This window comes from Magallana gigas, chromosome 9 (assembly GCF_963853765.1).
Source record: "Magallana gigas chromosome 9, xbMagGiga1.1, whole genome shotgun sequence".
Classification (NCBI taxonomy): Eukaryota; Metazoa; Mollusca; class Bivalvia; order Ostreida; family Ostreidae; genus Magallana; species Magallana gigas.
The window spans coordinates 42,015,329-42,034,793 of record NC_088861.1 but is presented as its reverse complement, the minus strand read 5'-3'; the positions used below and the strand labels follow the sequence as shown (position 1 = coordinate 42,034,793).

Here is a 19,465-nt window from a genome sequence, read left to right as displayed (position 1 = left end):
ACTTTGTGAACATTGGTGGTAACGCCTTACGCTCCTTCACTGGTCACAGAATACAGTTAACCAACGAAGGAAAATCCGTTTTAATCAAATTAATTACCCGTTACGCTTGTAATAGGTAAATCAATAGGAAATCGGTCAGCTTAACAAGCGAGTCATCCATAAGTTGTGATCCCTGTTCACCATCAAGTTACCATAACGTTACTCGTGCGTATCAAACAACTGAAGAACTTACACTATATGTTAAATAAACAAATTTTGATAAAATACTTTGTGTCTTTAAAGAGGTTCGATCCTCTGATTTTGGGTAGCCATTTTGTGTCACCTCTAGTCTGGAAATTCTGTGTCATATATGAATTCTACTTGTAAATTCCTTTTTTATAATGCCAAATAAACTCTATTGAATAAAATAGTTAAGAAAAAATTCCATATTTAGAGAGTGTAGTAAGGAACTATATTTTGTGGCGGAAGGTTTTTAAGAAGAAAATGAACTTTTTTCATAACTCAGTTGTTTAAGAGTACCGTAATTTTAGCTTTCTTATTTTCCGTGCAGACCAAATTTTCAGATAGTTTATGCATTGGGATATCTTCGTATTGTTTCACAGAACATGCATATTTCAACAATATTTCAATATTTCTATCGACATATTCGGTCTTCCCATAAACTAGAGTTATCGTTACTGAAATAGTTATCTTCCCCTCATAGCAGGTATGCAGTACTTCCGGTTATTCGAAGATGAGCAGTGCGGGAGTTTACATCTACGACGTCAATTAATAACGACTTTTCTTACAGCAAAAACATTTGATGATATTAAAATTACCAAACAGGAAACATCTAAAAAAATTAAAATGAATGCAAAGAATACGTTTGATTACAATGTATAACGTGGTGTACATACATGTAGTTTTGCTTATTCGGCAAACATTGCGGGTGAAAGACATTGCAATTCTTTTTTGGGGGTGACAATTACTCCTTTTGTGTGCTAACGGATGGATGGTGGTATTGTGGTTTCTCTGATAAAATGAACCCACCTGTTACACAGAAATAAAAGATGTTATAAATATTAGAGAGGCAGGAGTTGAAAATCAACTTTTTTCTTGAGAAATCAAATATAGAAATATAAATTCTTAACGAACTGTCCCTATTTTTTTTCTTCTGAGGACAACGCAAAACAATATAAACCTAAGGGAAAGTATGCATTTATATAATTCTGCTTATATATATACGAGATACCCCCCCCCCCCCCCCCCCCCGCCCCGCTATCTTCACAGACTGGGATTTTGAAAATGTGTTAAGTGATTATTTTAGTTTATTAATTGTTTTTCGTCTTGATTTTTGGTTGTCGTTCTGCTCTTCTAACCCCCCGCACACTCTTTCAAAATACGATGTTTGCGCTAGCCTGTTGAGATGCATTCGTTCGAAATGCCATGCTTTCATAAAAAAAATATGTATGTACACGCAGTGGGTATTGGTATCTTACCAGGCACCGACGGTCATCAATTCAGGCAGCTGTACCTGTCATGCAGGATGTTTAGTCGATGACAATCATTTGAATTTCTCAACAAAACAGATTTGTTGTATAAAATAGATACCGGTATTATAGGGTTAAGAGGAATGACAGCATTGAAAATAGATCTCAGTGCTTTGAAATGTAGATTTCATCGAAATTTGAATTTGTCTTTGGTTTAAAATAAGAGATCCCCTTTCTTTTAAGTCTTTGAGGAGACAGCTTAAACAATTGTTTGTAGTTTGTTTGTTTTACTATATTAGTACCTTTATTGCTTTTATCATTTATCTCAATGCCCTTTCTTTAATTGAACCGTACCTTATTCACGTACCATCTATAGCAAACACCATTTTAGGAATAAACTTTTCATGAAAAATTAAGAATGGAATGAACTATATATAAAAATATAACCGTGAATGTTGTCAATCAAAATCGGAACGCAACTTTAAATGAAAACATGATTGCAAGCGGTTTTTGCGAAAAATTGCGCAAAAGCTAGGTTGCAGATGTTTTTATCCATTATCTCTTAAATTCCCATGATGATGAAATAGAAATAGTCATTTATTTATCTAAATGAAATCCATCAAGAGTAAGTATAGTAAGGTCCACCAATGTTTAGTGCTGATACATACATACGTAGGTATAATGCCTATCTTTGTACTTCGACCTCCTGATAAATTGAAATATTTTCTTTTGAGAGGTGGAAAGACAAAACCATCCATGTCTTTAGGATTGCTTTGCATGTCTACTTCTCTGTATAATACAATGCACATGTATCAGCAGCGCTCTCCTAAAACCACGAACTTCACCGCCAGCAACTGCTTAATTTAACGGAGGGGGGGGGGGGCTATCCTCCCCTCTTCTTGCAACATATATTTTTCATAAATTTACATATAAAAGAAGGGAATAAAAAAGTTACCCCCTCCCCTACCTTTTTCGGAGCAAATAAATAAATAGTGAATCTGTAAAAAGGATGAAATGATTCATGATTTAAGGTCTGCAGTACAGTAAAGTACATGACCCCCCCCCCCCCCCCCCCCCCCCCCCCACGGATTAGGATTTTCACAATTTGAGAGGTTGTAATTTTCTTTTTCTTTTTAAATTTTATGAGCCCCCCCCCCCCTCCATGTTCAAAAACCATGGTATGTGCCTTGATATGGTACGATTAGGCGCGGTCGTCAAATCTCTCTACTTTTTTTTATAGTATTTTAGTATAACAGCATCTTTTAATTGCACATTCGTCTTTCTATATTGACAATTTACACCAATAACCAATTAAACAAGACAAAAAATGTTTGTTTCAACCATTTGTTTATACTGGTTACATAGCGCTATACCTGCTCTAATGGTGAGATAACTCGTGTTACGAACGATAACTCCAGGTTATGAAAATCCCGAATATTGGCATGTTTAAGTGATATTTCATAAAAGTAAAGAAAAAATCAACTCCAATTTACCCCTAAAATTAGCTTATTTCATGCCATATCTCAAAATTTACATTATAGACCCATACTTTTGGTTTGATTTTCTGAATATATAAGTTTTTTTTGACAAGTCTGTCATAATTTGAGAAAAAGTTTGAGACTTTTAAATTATCTAATTGCATGTTGAATCGTTTATGAATAAAAATAGTATTTTTTCAGTGCAAAAAGGTCAAAATATCAATAAGGGAAAAAAAATTGCAAACTTTTTCATTATGATAGTTTTAATTTTATTAATTCTAAATAATGTAAATTTGTATTTGATACCATGGTTCATTTCGATAAAAAATTATAGAGGGAAAAGCGATTTAAGTGCAATTTGCAGTCTCGGTGCAGAAAGGTCATACTAAATACACCGTAGCACCAAAAGGAGCATATAGACCCCAACATTTTGTTTTGAATTTTGGTTTAGATATGTGTGTAGATATTTAAAAAAAACACTTTAGAAAAAATGTTAGAGACTTTTGATCGCAGGATCCAACGTCCTTAAAAAAAGGAGTCAAGAGGGAATGAAATTGAGACCAATCTTTTTTATCCATGATGAAACTGTTTTGTAAAAGGCCAATCAAAGATCAACAAAAAGTGGTAATGATACAGTTTTTATAAAATGCATTGAAAGATGTGATACCCATGATATTCAATACACAAAGTACAGCCAAGTAACATGACATATAAAGACTGAAAGTTATTGACATGCCTGTTGTCGTTCAAACACTTTTTCTATTTGTAATCTTGGAGTTGTTAATATATTCAATAAAAATAGTTGTCGCATTGCTGAATCGAACCAAGCTCCCTGCATACAGGACTAGTGTTTCTTCCATCATATACTATACAGACAACTGTAATCGACCATTGTAGGCCAGTGTATAACATCTAGACAAGTTAAGTTAAGTTACACCTGTAAACGACCATTGTGAACCAGTGTATTTCATCTAGACAAGTTATAATAAGTTACAGCTGTAAACGACCATTGTGGACCAGTGTATAACATCTAGACAAGTCATGTTAAGTTACAGCTGTAATCGACCATTGTGGACCAGTGTATAACATCTAGAAAAGTTATGTTAAGTTACAGCTGTAATCGACATTGTAGGCCAGTGTATTACATCTAGACAAGTTATGTTAAGTTACAGCTGTAATCGACATTGTAGGCCAGTGTATAACATCTAGACAAGTTATGTTAAGTTACAGCTGTAATCGACATTGTAGGCCAGTGTATAACGTCTAGACAAGTTATGGTGGTGAAGGATATATCATTTTACCCTGTCTCGATCGTTGCAATAAAATCAATATGTAGATAATGGATTCGATTTTAACTTATTCCCTCGTTAATTTTACCTCAAATTATTTTGTCTATTTAATTACATACATACAGGACATTATTGAATCGTCGACATGATTTTTTTTTTACGTAGAACCTGTCTCGAGTAACAGAGAGTGAAAGGTTCTTGTCCTCAAACAAAGCGTGCTTACACTAGGGCATAGTTACGGTTGACTGCTTTTACATGTAGTGAAGTAGTAAAATATATACTTTTTCCATCGATATCTTCAATTCAAAGAGCAAATGTGCATTTAAGGAAAAGGGTTAAGTATAGTTTAGTACATAAAATGCACAATTCTGCATAAGAAATAAATCGATGTTAATAAATGCCGTTAATTTAAAAAAGAAAAGTATGCCCAAAGATGGAATCGAATCAGGGCACAAAAACATCATGTGTGACACAGTCAGCGCTTAAACCTAAGCTATCCAGGCCTAAGTGTTTTACATATAGATTTTGTAAAAATAGACAAGCATGATAGAAATCAGTTTCCGAAATTTTTGTCGTTTTTTTGTGTGTAAAATTCGACCCCAGGGCCGGGGTGTCCCTCAGAATATTCTATCTTAATCTATTCCTTTGAACAAAACCTGTCGAAATATCTAAGATTCGTTAGGGGCAGGCCGGTTCTGAAGGAGGTCCTCTAGGTAAAAAAAAAAATGCAACAAGCAGAAATATACCATTTTACTGAGAAAATGCTGTTTTGGGCAACTTTGAAGATTAATTATAAAATTGAAAGAGCAATATGATAGATTTAAAATGCAAATTCGAAAAATCTAGAACTATTTACGATTGAAAATAACCGAAATTTTTTTTTTCAAAAAGTGATTTTTTTTTTCGGGAAATCCTTCTCCCCTATAAGTCAATTCAATTGTTATTCGTAATAGATCCTTTGTTGACCATCCAGCTCAGTATGTTTGAAACACGCATGCATTTAGCTACTCGACGAATGCCAACATGCCGTTAAACGCAGAAAACATGCATGCAGTACAAACATAATAGTATGGACAAGCCAACAAAATTCATTCTAAATAGATGAGACTTGTGTTTATTGCTGAAAAAGATTACCCATAGGAGCTCTAAAACCCACTCAAAAGGCCGAGTTGCGATTTCATCTGCACTGCGCAAAGTTTGAATTGCATGGTCAGCTTTGAAGTCTGTTTTTGAATTCAAATCAGCTTTTCTACGTTTATAAATAAATGAGTATCTGCCCCGGCTGTTCGATGACGTTAATGAGCTTCTTTGGGAAAAATACTCGATTACATGTATACAGATAACCAAAGCTAAAGGCAGTTTTCAAGGCATTTATTAAATCTATCAGATATAATATGGTGTCATGTACGTGTGCAGCTATTTTATAGGTAAAGACAACAGACATTGATAATTATTGTGACACAATCGCCCTTTGCTCAGACTGTAATGATTGAAGTAGTACATGTACTTTCTTTTCGACAATTGTTTTTAATCAGTCACAAACTGGATTTGAATATATACAGAGTGACTGCTTTTTTTGAAAACAGAAAGAAAAACTGAGTTCAAGTGTGAAATGCTAAGACCAAGATCTGTAATAATAATTCATGTATCCCTTCCATTCTCAAGGATATTTTGTTGTTGTGAGGATCTGTAAGAATATCTAATGTGTCCGCTCTATTCTCCGTAGCATGTCATGCGCTATATCTATATTTCAAGCATCTTTCATTTATTATTGATATCATGACCAGAGTTTTTTTTTCAGTTAAGTGATTTTAAATACAATAGTTTCACAGTCACTGGGAGGAAGGAATAAAGTCTATCAAATATTTAGGAGCATCCGCTTGAAATCAAATAGAAAGAGTATCAAATATTTAAGCGCATCCGCTTAAAAAGTAAAAAGTTCAATCATGGGGCGAGAAAATGTGAAATAGCAATAAATAAGGACTTTTAGTGGTCTATTTTGACAAAGTGCATGAATATTATAATTTATTAAGACAAAAATTATTTTACTGTAAACCAATTCTTATTCGCGAATTATCCGAGATAAACTGGTATGCAGGGACTAATTTTCGCGTTAAATACTTATCTTCACTCCTGTTGTTCATTAACTCATACTATATAGGTCAAACTTAAGACTCGTTGCGGCAACCCCCCCCCCCCCCCAAAAAAAAAAGCAAACCAAAACAAAAACAAAAACAACAACAAAAACGCGACGAAAAGGTTCTTGCGAAACTCGCTAACATTTTTTAGACGCGAATAATGTTGGTTTACAGTACTTTAGTCATGGACTTTTGTATAAAAATAATCCAATCAGTTTTAAATAAAACGATGTTAAATGTTTACAAAACAAAATTCCCTTAGAGAAATTCATGTTTAATTTGGCCGAAGTGCCATTGTAGGTTACGAAAGGACCATGACAACCCCCTTTAGATCCATGCATAGGAAAGAAGTTTCAGTATACACATTCATTGCATTAGCAAATTCTATCTACCTATCACAAACTATAATTGATTATTTTAAATAATTCTATCTAGCTTAAGTTTGTAACTATCTTGATTCTGCTGCATTCTTCATGCAATTCACTACTGATATCGTCTTTTCACTTGCCTCTGATAGTCTTTTAAAAACCATAACAACCCCTGTAAATTGAAGTGGTGCAGTTTGTTTACATGTAAAAATGGCGACTCTTGATCTCGATTTAAATTCAAAATACTTGATTTTCCAGGGTCAGTAGCGTGTTCCGGAAAAAGTCTGAGGCGAGTAAAGAGACGATATCAGTAGTAAATTGCATGAAGGATTTTATGTTACTAATTTTGTCACAGAATTTGCGTATCATCAGGTAAATCAGTCCAAAACTAGCGCATGTTTTATTGCGCAATATATACACAATTTTTTCAATGGGTGGCACTGTAGCCCCCAGGTCGTCCATCTGAATTTTTTCAGACCGGGAGCTACAGACCTGCAGCTAGCAACTTACATTCAACATTAAAAAAAGTAAAAAAAATCTTAAGCTTCTGAAATATTTATGGAATCAATCAGTTAGAATCACTCAAATGATTCAGATTTATTCACACATTAGTAAAACATCAGTGTCAACCAAGTATTCCGGGAATAGATATTTCGGTCTGGTTTGGTTTTGTGCTATAGTAGCAGAAATGCAGCCTCATGTTGGCATGGCTGCAACCGGAATCCACGAACGGATGAGCACCGCCGCATTTGTCCGAATTCGCTCCATCCTCGTCATCAAAGAAGATGAATTCTTCGGCAACATGCATCCCAAGCACCTGTTGACAATCACTGGTGAATCGCAGAAGATAAAATGGCGAGTCGATCGGCATCAGTATTTGGGAGTGCGTGTGGCCATCTTGTCTGTGTTAACCGGAAAAAAACAATCAATTTTATTCAATGCAATATCCATATCAATTATCCGTGATTCAATGTCTGTGATTCATACGCTTCTATACCTAATCGCTAACCTGTTATACTTATCGGTAAAAAAGTATACTCTGACCGATTTTCGGTTAACTGTTTAAAATCGACACCATAAATATATTTGGGCACCGAACAGTAATTAAAAAATCCAAGTGGCAGCGATGACTTTGGATATTTTATGCGCAGATCACTCTGTAGAGGACGTAACCCCCCCCCCCCCCCCCCTCACTGGTAAATACCTACTTGCAGCAGAAGAGAATATCGATATTTGAAATTAACAGCAAGATATACATGTATTATCGGTGTTCGAAAAATTTGGTAAAAATCAGATATTGGCGTTTGTAAAAACCTGCATTAGTAGTAGATTTCAGTGTTCGTAAGTACCTGCAATAGATATCGGCGTTTGTACGTACCTGCAGAAATAGTAGATATCGGCGTTTAACATACTAGTACATGCAACAGTAGTAGATATAAGCGTTTTACATACTAGTACCTGCAGCAGTAGTAGATATCGGAGTTTGTACCTATTTTCAGCAGTTGTAGATATCAGTGTTTAGATACCTTCAGCAGTAGTAAACATCGGGTAATGTACTTACCCGCAACAGCAGTAGATATCGGTGTTTGTACGTACATGTACCTGCAGCAGTAGTAGATATCAGCTTTTGTACGTACCTGCAGCAGTAGAAGATATCTTTGTATGTACCTACCTGCAGCAGTAGTAGATATCGGTGTATGTACGTACCTGCAGCAGTAGTAGATATCGGTGTATGTACGTACCTGCAGCAGTAGTAGATATCGGTGTATGTACCTACCTTCAGCAGTGGCAGATATCTTTGTATGTACCTACCTGCAGCAGTAGTAGATATCGGTTATTGGACGTACCTGCAGCAGTAGTAGATATCGGTGTTTGTAGTGTAGCTACCATCAGGCAGAATTCCGCCATGACTGTTCTCGTTGTTACCATCTTCATCATCCCAGTGTAGATATCCGGTGCTAAATCCTGGTAATTTAAGATATCTATTTCTTAATCATATGTATTAATTTATAAGATATCCAGATAAATATCCTGTTATTTATAAGATAAAGAATGTTAGATCCATGTATTTTATTATTCATATAAAGCAACATCCTGGTGATTAGTAATATATTCAAAGCTGTACCCTAGAAATGAAGTAAATATCAGTCATTGAAAGTGAAATTACAGTATATCTGGTTCATCACATGCGTCTTATTTACCTTTAAAAGTCTATAAAACTTTCATGACTATACACTGTAAAAAAAAATTCATCTTCCAAAAGCTACTTTTATTAAAAAATAATTGCTTCCATTAAAGAACATTGAATTAAATTTTTATTTTGTTGAGAGGTGGTGGGTGGGGGTGGGGGTGGGGGTGGGGCACGTGTAATACTATACCGGAGGGACAGTTAAACTTCTTGGCGATGCAGTAGTTTCCCTTGGGCCAGGCTCTGCTGTACTCCGTGGAGGTTGTCGTCTGCTTCACACAGAAACGTGTCGTGATGGCGTCATTATTTAATGGCCCTGATAAAATAGTTTATAGACAGTTGTATTTCTCTCTTATTAATCAAGACCAATGCCCGTACATTATTGTTTGCAGAGAAAACTGTATAACCATTAAAATTCGTGGAAACTAAAATTATGCGGGTTTCGAGGTAATCCTCACCAAAAAGAAATGTGTACAGGGAAATATTCACCCCCATTTTATTTTCGCCTTTTCGCCCTTTTTGTCAGTGGGCGAGTTTTAGTATGGGCGAATTCCAATGTTTTACATGTAAGTCTCACTTTAAACACAACCATGTCATTATATGTGTGTACGAAACGAACCATGCAATTAATTAATTACATGGGATCGTTCTTTGCTAATCCTCGATATTATATCCACACGAATCTGGGAAAGATTAAAATTCCCAAAATTTAATTTTTACCGCAAGAAGAAGAAGATCTAAAAGTGTTTAAAAGATTTTAAAAATGAATAGATGTTTAAAGGAAATGAGAGCCATGAAAGGGGTTTGTTCATTAGAACCTCGCTCCCCACAATGATTGAGAGATCACGATTATACCGGGCGTCACCTGTCATGTGTATCCCGCCCGACCATTGGTTTGAATTACTGCGATCCTCCGTATCTTGTGTCACGTATCCGGTTTCAAATCCTATTGGGTCTGTCGGACAACCGGAAGTTGACATGTACAGCCCGTATGTTCCGGAAGGCCAAGTGACTGGAAGCTTTATTTCCACTTTGAAAAAAGTATTACACTGTGATTATAAACATTATACAGGACAAAAAGGAAAAAAAAAAACACAGATTCGATTTCGTCTATAAATATCCGGTAATTTTAGCTTTTTCACGATCTCTTTTAAATCGCAAATGATTGAACTAATTAAAAAAAATAAAAAGACATAAATTATATCTTGTATCATTTTCTACAAAAAAAATTTAAATCGCAAAAAATGACTGACGCAAATTAAAAATGTTACAGATTTTACCCCTTTTCGCAAATTTTGTGACACGTGAAAAAACCCGGAAATACGGTATTCAATCATCTAGTACTACTAACACGGGGGTGGGACTTCGCCCCCTATGAGCGAAGGGTAATCAATCAGTGCTCTCTCTAAATTCATTTTCCATACGGTCAGGTTTATTTCTCGACAAATCCCGCTGTCGACGAGACTGTCTTGCACTCGCCAATATTCTTCCGCCATGACGTCAGAAATGGGAATCATAGTCCAGGAAATGGGAGCCTGGACTTGCGCACCGGTGCTGAACTCGGTGAGAGAGGCACCGTGGGGGAGTTTAGGGAAGTCGCTGTGGTGAATGTTGGACATGTTCAACTTGATGACCGAGCCGTACCCCATGAGATCCTCTGTTTGTAATACTGCAGCTCCATCACGGCCCTGAGACAAAATGGAAGGAATAAGATGGCGGACCGATGTGTCTCACTCGGGATTTACTAAATCTAGATACTTAGTTTTGCGTTAATTTTAAGTAAGCATCACGTACAGTGTACATGTAATTTCGTTTAAGAGTTCATGAGAGACACAATTGGCATTAGATTCTCATTGTTAAACTGTAATGTGTAAACTTTTAAGAGACGAAATGTAGACACTAAAACGAACTTGCCGAATCTAGTAGGTAGGTAGCTAGGTCTGAAATAGACAGCCGGTGTCTAGACACATTACGTATACCCAGGTCTACCTCCATAGTGACGTGCTGCAATGATAATGACGAAGGTGTGACGACAATGGTCATTATATTGATTACTAGTTAAGTAGTCGATATGTCTATAAAGCTTATTTTTGAAAGCAGATCGAAATGATCAATTTTATTGCTTAAAGTATTAAATTAATAATTAATTGTTTTGCACAAGAAAGTTTGGGGATATATTTAATCTGATTGTGGTGATGGTCCTCCACACCTATGTATGTATACAGTTTTTCAAAATGTGCAAACGAGCATTTTTATACATATGATATACTAGCATTCGTAGGATTAAAAATTGACTGATAAAGTAGCATTATTTTCGGGGGAAAGGGGGTGTAATTTTTGAAATCAAAGATCTAACCGTTCCCCATCTATCCAAGAAGCTTCGGTAAGAATCCCGGTCATACGTCAGCGGAAGTTTACAAACATCGTGGGAAAACTCGTTGGAAACCAAATTCCGCTCAACGGGAACAATCGGATGTACGTATCGCGCATGCTCAGATGTACATGAAGTAATGTCGTCCCGGAAGACATCATGTTGGGACAAGGTTCTTTGTTTGATGTCCTGGTACACTGCAATCATAATAATTTTTGTCGAATATTAATTTTAGTCAAAGATGAATAAAACCCCGCCAAAATTTCAACTTATCTAAGAAAGGCACATGTATTACGTAAAATGCTTAATGCGCCTCCTTTCATGGGAGCTAAATAACACAGCTGACCTTTGATTATTTATTCCCTTGTGTTAATAAAAGAAAAAAAATTGTGTACGCTCATAATGCATCTTTTCGTACAAAACGTGAAGAAATTAAAGTGTTTACTTGCATGGATTTGCAGAGAAGGCAGACGATGAAAATTTTGGTGCATTCCCATCTACAAATTAAAAATACAAATGTACTAAAGACAACACTTGATTACATAAGAAAATGACGTAAGAAATGGCGGAAAGTCAATCAATATTGAATTAGGGTGTCAACAGATTTTAATTTCAGCTATTTGTAGTAAATTTAATTTTTTTTAAGGAAGTCACGACGGTTCTCTACCGGGAGTCGATATGTAGTGCAGGAGATATTCTTTGTAGGACTCCGGATCGTAGAAGACTGAGGTGGACGACATCTGAGTACACTGGGGATACGAGGTCCTCTTGATGTAGGAATTTCCGTCAATATCAGTCTCCAAAATGTTTCTTGTCAGCTGTAGCCCCGGGTCCTGCCCAAGCTTCGCCCATTCCCCTCCGTCGGGGTTCCCCTTGATTAAATTGTAGCCTATCCCCAAGTATAAGTCGTCTGCCGCCGTGTGTGCCGAGTTTGCCAAATCAGGCAACGCAAGGAAAAGTAGGAGACATTGAAACTAATAAATGAAAATAAACAGGTATATGTAAGAACAATATCAATGAGAGAAATCGGGATAATTATGGCAAGATTATGACATGATGCAAATTGTTAATTCAGAATTAAAATATAACCCTTCAGATAGTATAGAATGTTACATATAATAACTTATTAGATAATGATTTACTATGTCGAAAATCCAACATTGATGTCACAGTTTATCTCAGACCAAAGACGCATAATGTTCATATAATAAGAAATCCGCACGCTATTTACGCACTAAAATTAGTGGGAATAATATTTAGCGCCTTTTGCGCTACGTCTATCTGTTTTACGATTTTGCTCATTATGAGCGGCAGACAGGCATGGCACTGCATTTTGAGAGAGCTATATAATTTATGTATTGATGCAATTTTAGACTCATTTTTCATAAAATTTTCAAACTCTTCATGACTCAAAAAAAAACCTGCTGACCACTTTACTGATTGCTTTAATGTAACTGCCCTGTATTAGGACCGTGGTACTTTTGTTTAATTAGAGTGATCCGCCCTTTGATATAAAATAGAAGAAACATCAATCTACAATGCAAGATCACAAAATGTGTGACCACTTTAATACATATAAACTTGAATCGGATCAAGACCAAATAATTGAAAACAGAAACACACACTCATTGCGCAGTGCCATATAGACGTACAATTTTGATACGTTATTTGACGTATTTCGTGCGTGTTACATGTAATAATTTTATAAGACAGACTCCTCTGTTAGCGAATTCATTCTTGCCGTATTCATTATATCCATGTTTTACTGCATTTTTCGAGGAGTGTTCTGTCTTTATTGGAGTGCATGTATGCGAGATTGCTCTCGTTTTTCCATGCATTTTTTTGTAATGAAAGGTAAAATAGAGATTAAGAACCTGTGGAACTAAGTACATGTAAACTGACTTTGTTCTTCGGACTCTGAACAACCACCATCATTTCATTAACTTTGTTGTCTTTGAAAACAAAATTGTAAACAAAATGGCATGTACTCAACTTTGAAAACTGAATTAGATATTAACCATTTATTTTTATGTAAAACTGAATGCTATTTAATTCTAGAGCACACACAACTTGTCTTTGTTATACATGTATACTGGTGCCAGAACGTCAGATGGTTATTTTCTCACAATTAAACCGTGACCTTAGATTGGCCTAGTTTATGACCTAAATTACGACCAAAAATTATATCAGGCATGAAAATATCCTAACGGATTAATTCTTAATATGGCGAATAGCTGATCTTACCTCCATGGCAAATATTTAATACACAACAAATCTCATTTGAAGATTAAAGTTTATCACGATGTGTCACGTGACATTAAGCCTCCCTCGTGCTTATCTTTTAATCTTTGAATTCTTATTTGCGTTCTGAGATCTATTCGATCGAATCTTAGTACCGGGATACTAACACTAGTATTATACAACCCCTACCCTCATCTTTTTCACTTATTTATTATTAATAAAAAAATCACGAACATCTTTACATTGGTCTATTCCCCATCAAACACACCTTCCCTAATGAAAAACTGTATTTTCTTATCGAGTCATGAATTTGAAATATTATAATAATCAGATAATGTTTTTATATTATATGCATGGACGTACACTTTTAACATTTTTGATGTTTGACATTGTGTTGTATTGAAATGAAATGATCTGCAGTAGGATCAGCGCTGACTCATTATGATAAGCGTAGACAAATGTCTATGTCTAATAATTTATTTGTCTCGACACTGCTGTGAGAATAAATTGAGTGTCATTCATTCACAAATGTATAACAGATTACAGATATGCAGGCTTGGGGCGAATTACATTGTAAAGTAATGCATTACATTACCATTACTTCATGAATTTGGGCATTAAATTACCATTACCATTACTTGGTTTTCTTGAAGTAATGCATTACATTACAATTACATGTGTAAAGTAATGCATAACAATTAACATTACTTTGTTTTAAAAAAGTAAAGCTAATAAAGAGATTTGGCAAATGTTTCAAATATAAAACACTCTTTAACATATATCTACAGGTTCTTGTTCAGTATCAGGTTCAAATTCAATGACTATATATACAAGAGTCATTCTTTATTTGCTCAATATATATCATCTTGTAGCATTATAAACAACATATTACATATTAAGGAAAAAGATATTTATAGACATTTGGCATGATACAATGTCGACACAGAATTCATGCATAATAGAGAACACTTTATGGAATTATGTTGCCGTTGTTAAAAAGCTAAATAGACATATTTCCCCAGATTACACAATTTTTTATAATTTTTATAATTTTGGACACTTCTATTGTATTGTATTAATCTATCAACAGAGGGTTTCTTTATGCTGAGGACACTTTAACACAAAAGATTGCTGTTGCACTTTATGATCAAAGTTTCAAAGGTTTCATCTTTTAACCTGCATCCTATTAGTTTGAAATCTTTCCAGCTATACTAAATAAACGTCTACAGGAGCAGTGGAAGCTGGGACTGAAAGATTGTTTGATAATCTTTATCTTAGGATATATTAAGTGTAAAAATAGAAAAAATACACTAATCTTGTATTTTCTAAAGTCCAAACTAATGCCCCAGTCACACATTCGCGGATCAACTCCACGGTTGACACTGGAAAATCAAATAATCGTTAATGCCCCAGTCACACATTCACAGATCAACTCCTAGGTTCTACTACGGAATATTTTCCACGGTTAACACCGGAAAATCTAATGATACGGAGTTAGTACGGATGCACTACGGAATTGATACAAACTGATACATACGAATTACTACGGATTTATACGGAGTTTAAACGGACTTCTACGTTCTAAAACGGTTTAGTAAGATTTTCTAAGGAAGTACTACGGTGGTTTCATCCGTAGTGGAATTTTGAACATGTTCAAAAATTGTCGCAGCTATACAAGTATTGCTACGTTTGGATACGATAACAGACGGAAAAGCCACGGGTCAATACATATCGCCACGAATGATTCCGGATCGCTTCCGTAGCTAATCCGGCATTTAATCCGTGAATGTGTGGCTGGGGCATAATATACAACAGAGAGAGAGAGAGAGAGAGAGAGAGAGAGAGAGAGAGAGAGAGAGAGAGAGAGAGAGAGAGAGAGAGAGAATAAATTATTTTCAAATGGGTTATAATATTGAAAGTGATTTTGATTTTCATCATGGATGGACAGTTTAGTTTATTCCAGGTGCATGTCTGTCCTCTATTCTATTGGGACATGGCGTAGGGAAGGGGATTGGGGTGTATAGCACTTCTGATAACAATAGATTGTTTTGATACGTAGGTTATCCTGGGGGGCATAATGTGTTGTTGACACATCTTTATTGAAGTGCAAACTAATTGGAGTAAATTGTTTAAATGATTTAAAACTCTAAATAACAACACTCATAAAAATGTTATGAAACTGTGTTGTTATATCTAGTAATATGAACAATTTAAAAATGAATTTTTATAAATCTTTTTTAATAATACATTTAAAACATTTTTATTTCAAGAATTATTTCTTTATTCTTTATAATAAAATTATTCAAATTCAATTTCAGCTATTCATTTATGCATCACATTTTTTAAAGTGAACATTCATAAATAAGCATAGTAATGCAAAGTAATGCCATGTAATGTCAGCATTACACTAAATTTTGGAAAGTAATGAATTACATTACCATTACTTGTAATGCTAATTTTGTGGCATTACACATTACTAGCATTACTTTGAAGACATGTAATGCATTGCAATCCATTACCATTACATTTAGCATTACCCCAAGCCTGGTGCTATGTATAACAGATTACAGTGCTATGTATACCGGAGGAATAATTCCTGTCCTGTAATGTATAACAGATTACAGTGCTATGTATACCAGAGGAATTATTCATGTCCTGTAATGTATAACAGATTACAGTGCTATGTATACCAGAGGAATAATTCCTGTCCTGTAATGTATAACAGATTACAGTGCTATGTATACCGGAGGAATAATTCCTGTAATGTATAACATATTACAGTGATATGTATACCAGAGGAATAATTCCTGTACTGTAATGTATAACAGATTACAGTGATATGTATACCAGAGGAATTATTCGTGTCCTGTAATGTATAACAGATTACAGTGCTATGTATACCGGAGGAATAATTCCTGTCCTGTAATGTATAACAGATTACAGTGCTATGTATACCAGAGGAATAATTCCTGTACTGTAATGTATAACAGATTACAGTGCTATGTATGCCAGAGGAATTATTCAGGTCCTGTAATGTATAACAGATTACAGTGCTATGTATACCAGAGGAATAATTCCTGTACTGTAATGTATAACAGATTACAGTGCTATGTATACCAGAGGAATAATTCCTGTACTGTAATGTATAACAGACTACAGTGCTATGTATACCGGAGGAATAATTCCTGTACTGTAATGTATAACAGATTACAGTGCTATGTATACCGGAGGAATAATTCCTGTACTGTAATGTATAACAGACTACAGTGCTATGTATGCCAGAGGAATAATTCCTGTACTGTAATGTATAACAGATTACAGTGCTATGTATACCAGAGGAATAATTCCTGTCCTGTAATGTATGACAGATTACAGTGCTATGTATACCAGAGGAATAATTCCTGTACTGTAATGTATAACAGATTACAGTGCTATGTATACCAGGGGAATAGTTCCTGTCCTGTAATGTATAACAGATTACAGTGCTATGTATACCAGAGGAATTATTCCTGTCCTGTAATGTATAACAGATTACAGTGCTATGTATACCAGAGGAATAATTCCTGTCCTGTATTGTTTAACAGATTACAGTGCTATGTATACCAGAGGAATAATTCCTGTACTGTAATGTATAACAGATTACAGTGCTATGTAAACCAGATGAATTATTCCTGTCCTGTTATGTATAACAAATTACAGTGATGTGTATACCGGAGCAATAATTCCTGTCCTTTTATGTATAACAGATTACAGTGATATGTATACCGGAGGAATTATTCCTGTCCTGTAATGTATAACAGATTACAGTGATATGTATACCAGGGGAATAGTTCCTGTCCTGTAATGTATAACAGATTGCAGTGATATGCAATCCATTACCATTACATTTAGCATTACCCCAAGCCTGGTGCTATGTATAACAGATTACAGTGATATGTATACCGGAGGAATAATTCCTGTCCTGTAATGTATAACAGATTACAGTGATATGTATACCGGAGGAATAATTCCTGTAATGTATAACATATTACAGTGATATGTATACCAGAGGTATAATTCCTGTACTGTAATGTATAACAGATTACAGTGATATGTATACCGGAGGAATTATTCCTGTCCTGTAATGTATAACAGATTGCAGTGATATGTATACCAGAGGAATAATTCCTGTCCTGTATTGTTTAACAGATTACAGTGCTATGTATACCAGAGGAATAATTCCTGTCCTGTAATGTATAACAGATTACAGTGCTATGTATACCAGAGGAATTATTCCTGTCCTGTAATGTATAACAGATTACAGTGATATGTATACCAGGGGAATAGTTCCTGTCCTGTAATGTATAACAGATTACAGTGCTATGTATACCAGAGGAATAATTCCTGTACTGTACTGTATAACAGATTACAGTGATATGTATACCAGAGGAATAGTTCCTGTACTGTAATGTATAACAGATTACAGTGCTATGTATACCAGAGGAATAATTCCTGTACTGTAATGTATAACAGATTACAGTGATATGTATACCAGAGGAATAGTTCCTGTACTGTAATGTATAACAGATTACAGTGCTATGTATACCAGGGGAATAATTCCTGTCCTGTAATGTATAACAGATTACAGTGCTATGTATACCAGAGGAATAGTTCCTGTACTGTAATGTATAACAGATTACAGTGCTATGTATACCAGAGGAATAATTCCTGTACTGTAATGTATAACAGATTACAGTGATATGTATACCAGAGGAATAGTTCCTGTCCTGTATTGTTTAACAGATTACAGTGCTATGTATACCAGAGGAATAATTCCTGTCCTGTAATGTATAACAGATTACAGTGCTATGTATACCAGAGGAATAATTCCTGTCCTGTAATGTATAACAGATAACAGTGCTATGTATACCAGGGGAATAATTCCTGTCCTGTAATGTATAACAGATTACAGTGCTATGTATACCAGAGGAATAATTCCTGTCCTGTAATGTATAACAGATTACAGTGCTATGTATACCAGAGCAATAATTCCTGTCCTGTAATGTATAACAGATTATAGTGCTATGTATGACAGATTACAGTGCTATGTATACCGGAGGAATAATTCTTGTACTGTAACAAAACGTCGTTTAAGAAGGAACCTTGCTTGAACGTACGAGAACCTTAACCTCTGTATACTGTGTATTCAATTTAATCGATACCCGATATAAAGCCTTCGATATACATATAAATACCGGTACAATGTATAACTATAAAACCAACATAAAAAATTAACGCAATTGTCGATATGTCAGGAGAGTAATACTATACTGCTATAACCACTAATTGGGGATATTGGGATTATGTTTTGCAGTATGTTGCTTTTCTGTTTCTTTGTCCGTCTTTTTGATTGCATGTCCGTCTTGTTGTCTGTCCGTCCGTCCTTCTCTTTGTTTGTCCATCCGTCTGTCTTTTAGGCTGTCCGTCCGTTCGTCTGTCTTTTTGGTCATTTGTTTGTAAAACGAGGATGACAAATTTCCACAACACTTTCATCTTTCCCGGGAAAAATCTTATAGCCTTGTCAAAGGGCAATACAATCCAAATTCTGCTATTTTGTTGAACAGTAGTTTTTGAATAGCGAAAAAGCTTTGTTATATATGTAGAAATGCAAACTTTCGATATGAGGCTCTATTGACAATGGACCAGCTCAAGCTGGGCATGTTGTAAGCGAACCCCAGTCGTGGAGAGGACTTGTTGGTGGGGTGAAGACCTGCATAGACATCGTCCATGGTGGTTCAAATAAAGGTTCTGAAAGTACTGAAAGTAAACGAGATTGCAACGCTCCTTTTGCCAGACAAGTTGTGCATGCGGATACAAAAAAAAAGCAAAGATCCGTATTTTGGTTTGTAACCATGTCCCATAGGACTCTATATTAATTAATGAC

At 35.3% G+C, this 19,465-nt stretch overlaps 1 protein-coding gene across 2 annotated transcripts in view; it reads right to left on the bottom strand.

Annotated features, from left to right (window-relative positions):
- Positions 1-7,281: 7,281 nt before the first annotated feature.
- Positions 7,282-19,465, bottom strand: part of LOC105343621 (uncharacterized) — a 28,550-nt gene continuing 16,366 nt past the window's right edge. Inside the window, exons 1-10 of one of the 2 annotated variants that reach the window (XM_034477926.2) lie at positions 13,546-13,680; positions 11,969-12,275; positions 11,751-11,798; positions 11,287-11,498; positions 10,845-10,934; positions 10,282-10,618; positions 9,796-9,960; positions 9,121-9,246; positions 8,590-8,707; positions 7,282-7,644 (exon numbers count right to left, since the gene is read on the bottom strand). In XM_034477926.2, the coding sequence (XP_034333817.2) occupies positions 7,368-7,644; positions 8,590-8,707; positions 9,121-9,246; positions 9,796-9,960; positions 10,282-10,618; positions 10,845-10,934; positions 11,287-11,498; positions 11,751-11,798; positions 11,969-12,275; positions 13,546-13,551 (1,686 nt within the window). In that variant the 5' untranslated portion in view covers positions 13,552-13,680 and the 3' untranslated portion in view covers positions 7,282-7,367. Of the gene's footprint in view, positions 7,645-8,589; positions 8,708-9,120; positions 9,247-9,795; positions 9,961-10,281; positions 10,619-10,844; positions 10,935-11,286; positions 11,499-11,750; positions 11,799-11,968; positions 12,276-13,545; positions 13,681-19,465 lie in introns of those variants that run through there. The other variant, XM_066070920.1, reaches the window with a different exon arrangement.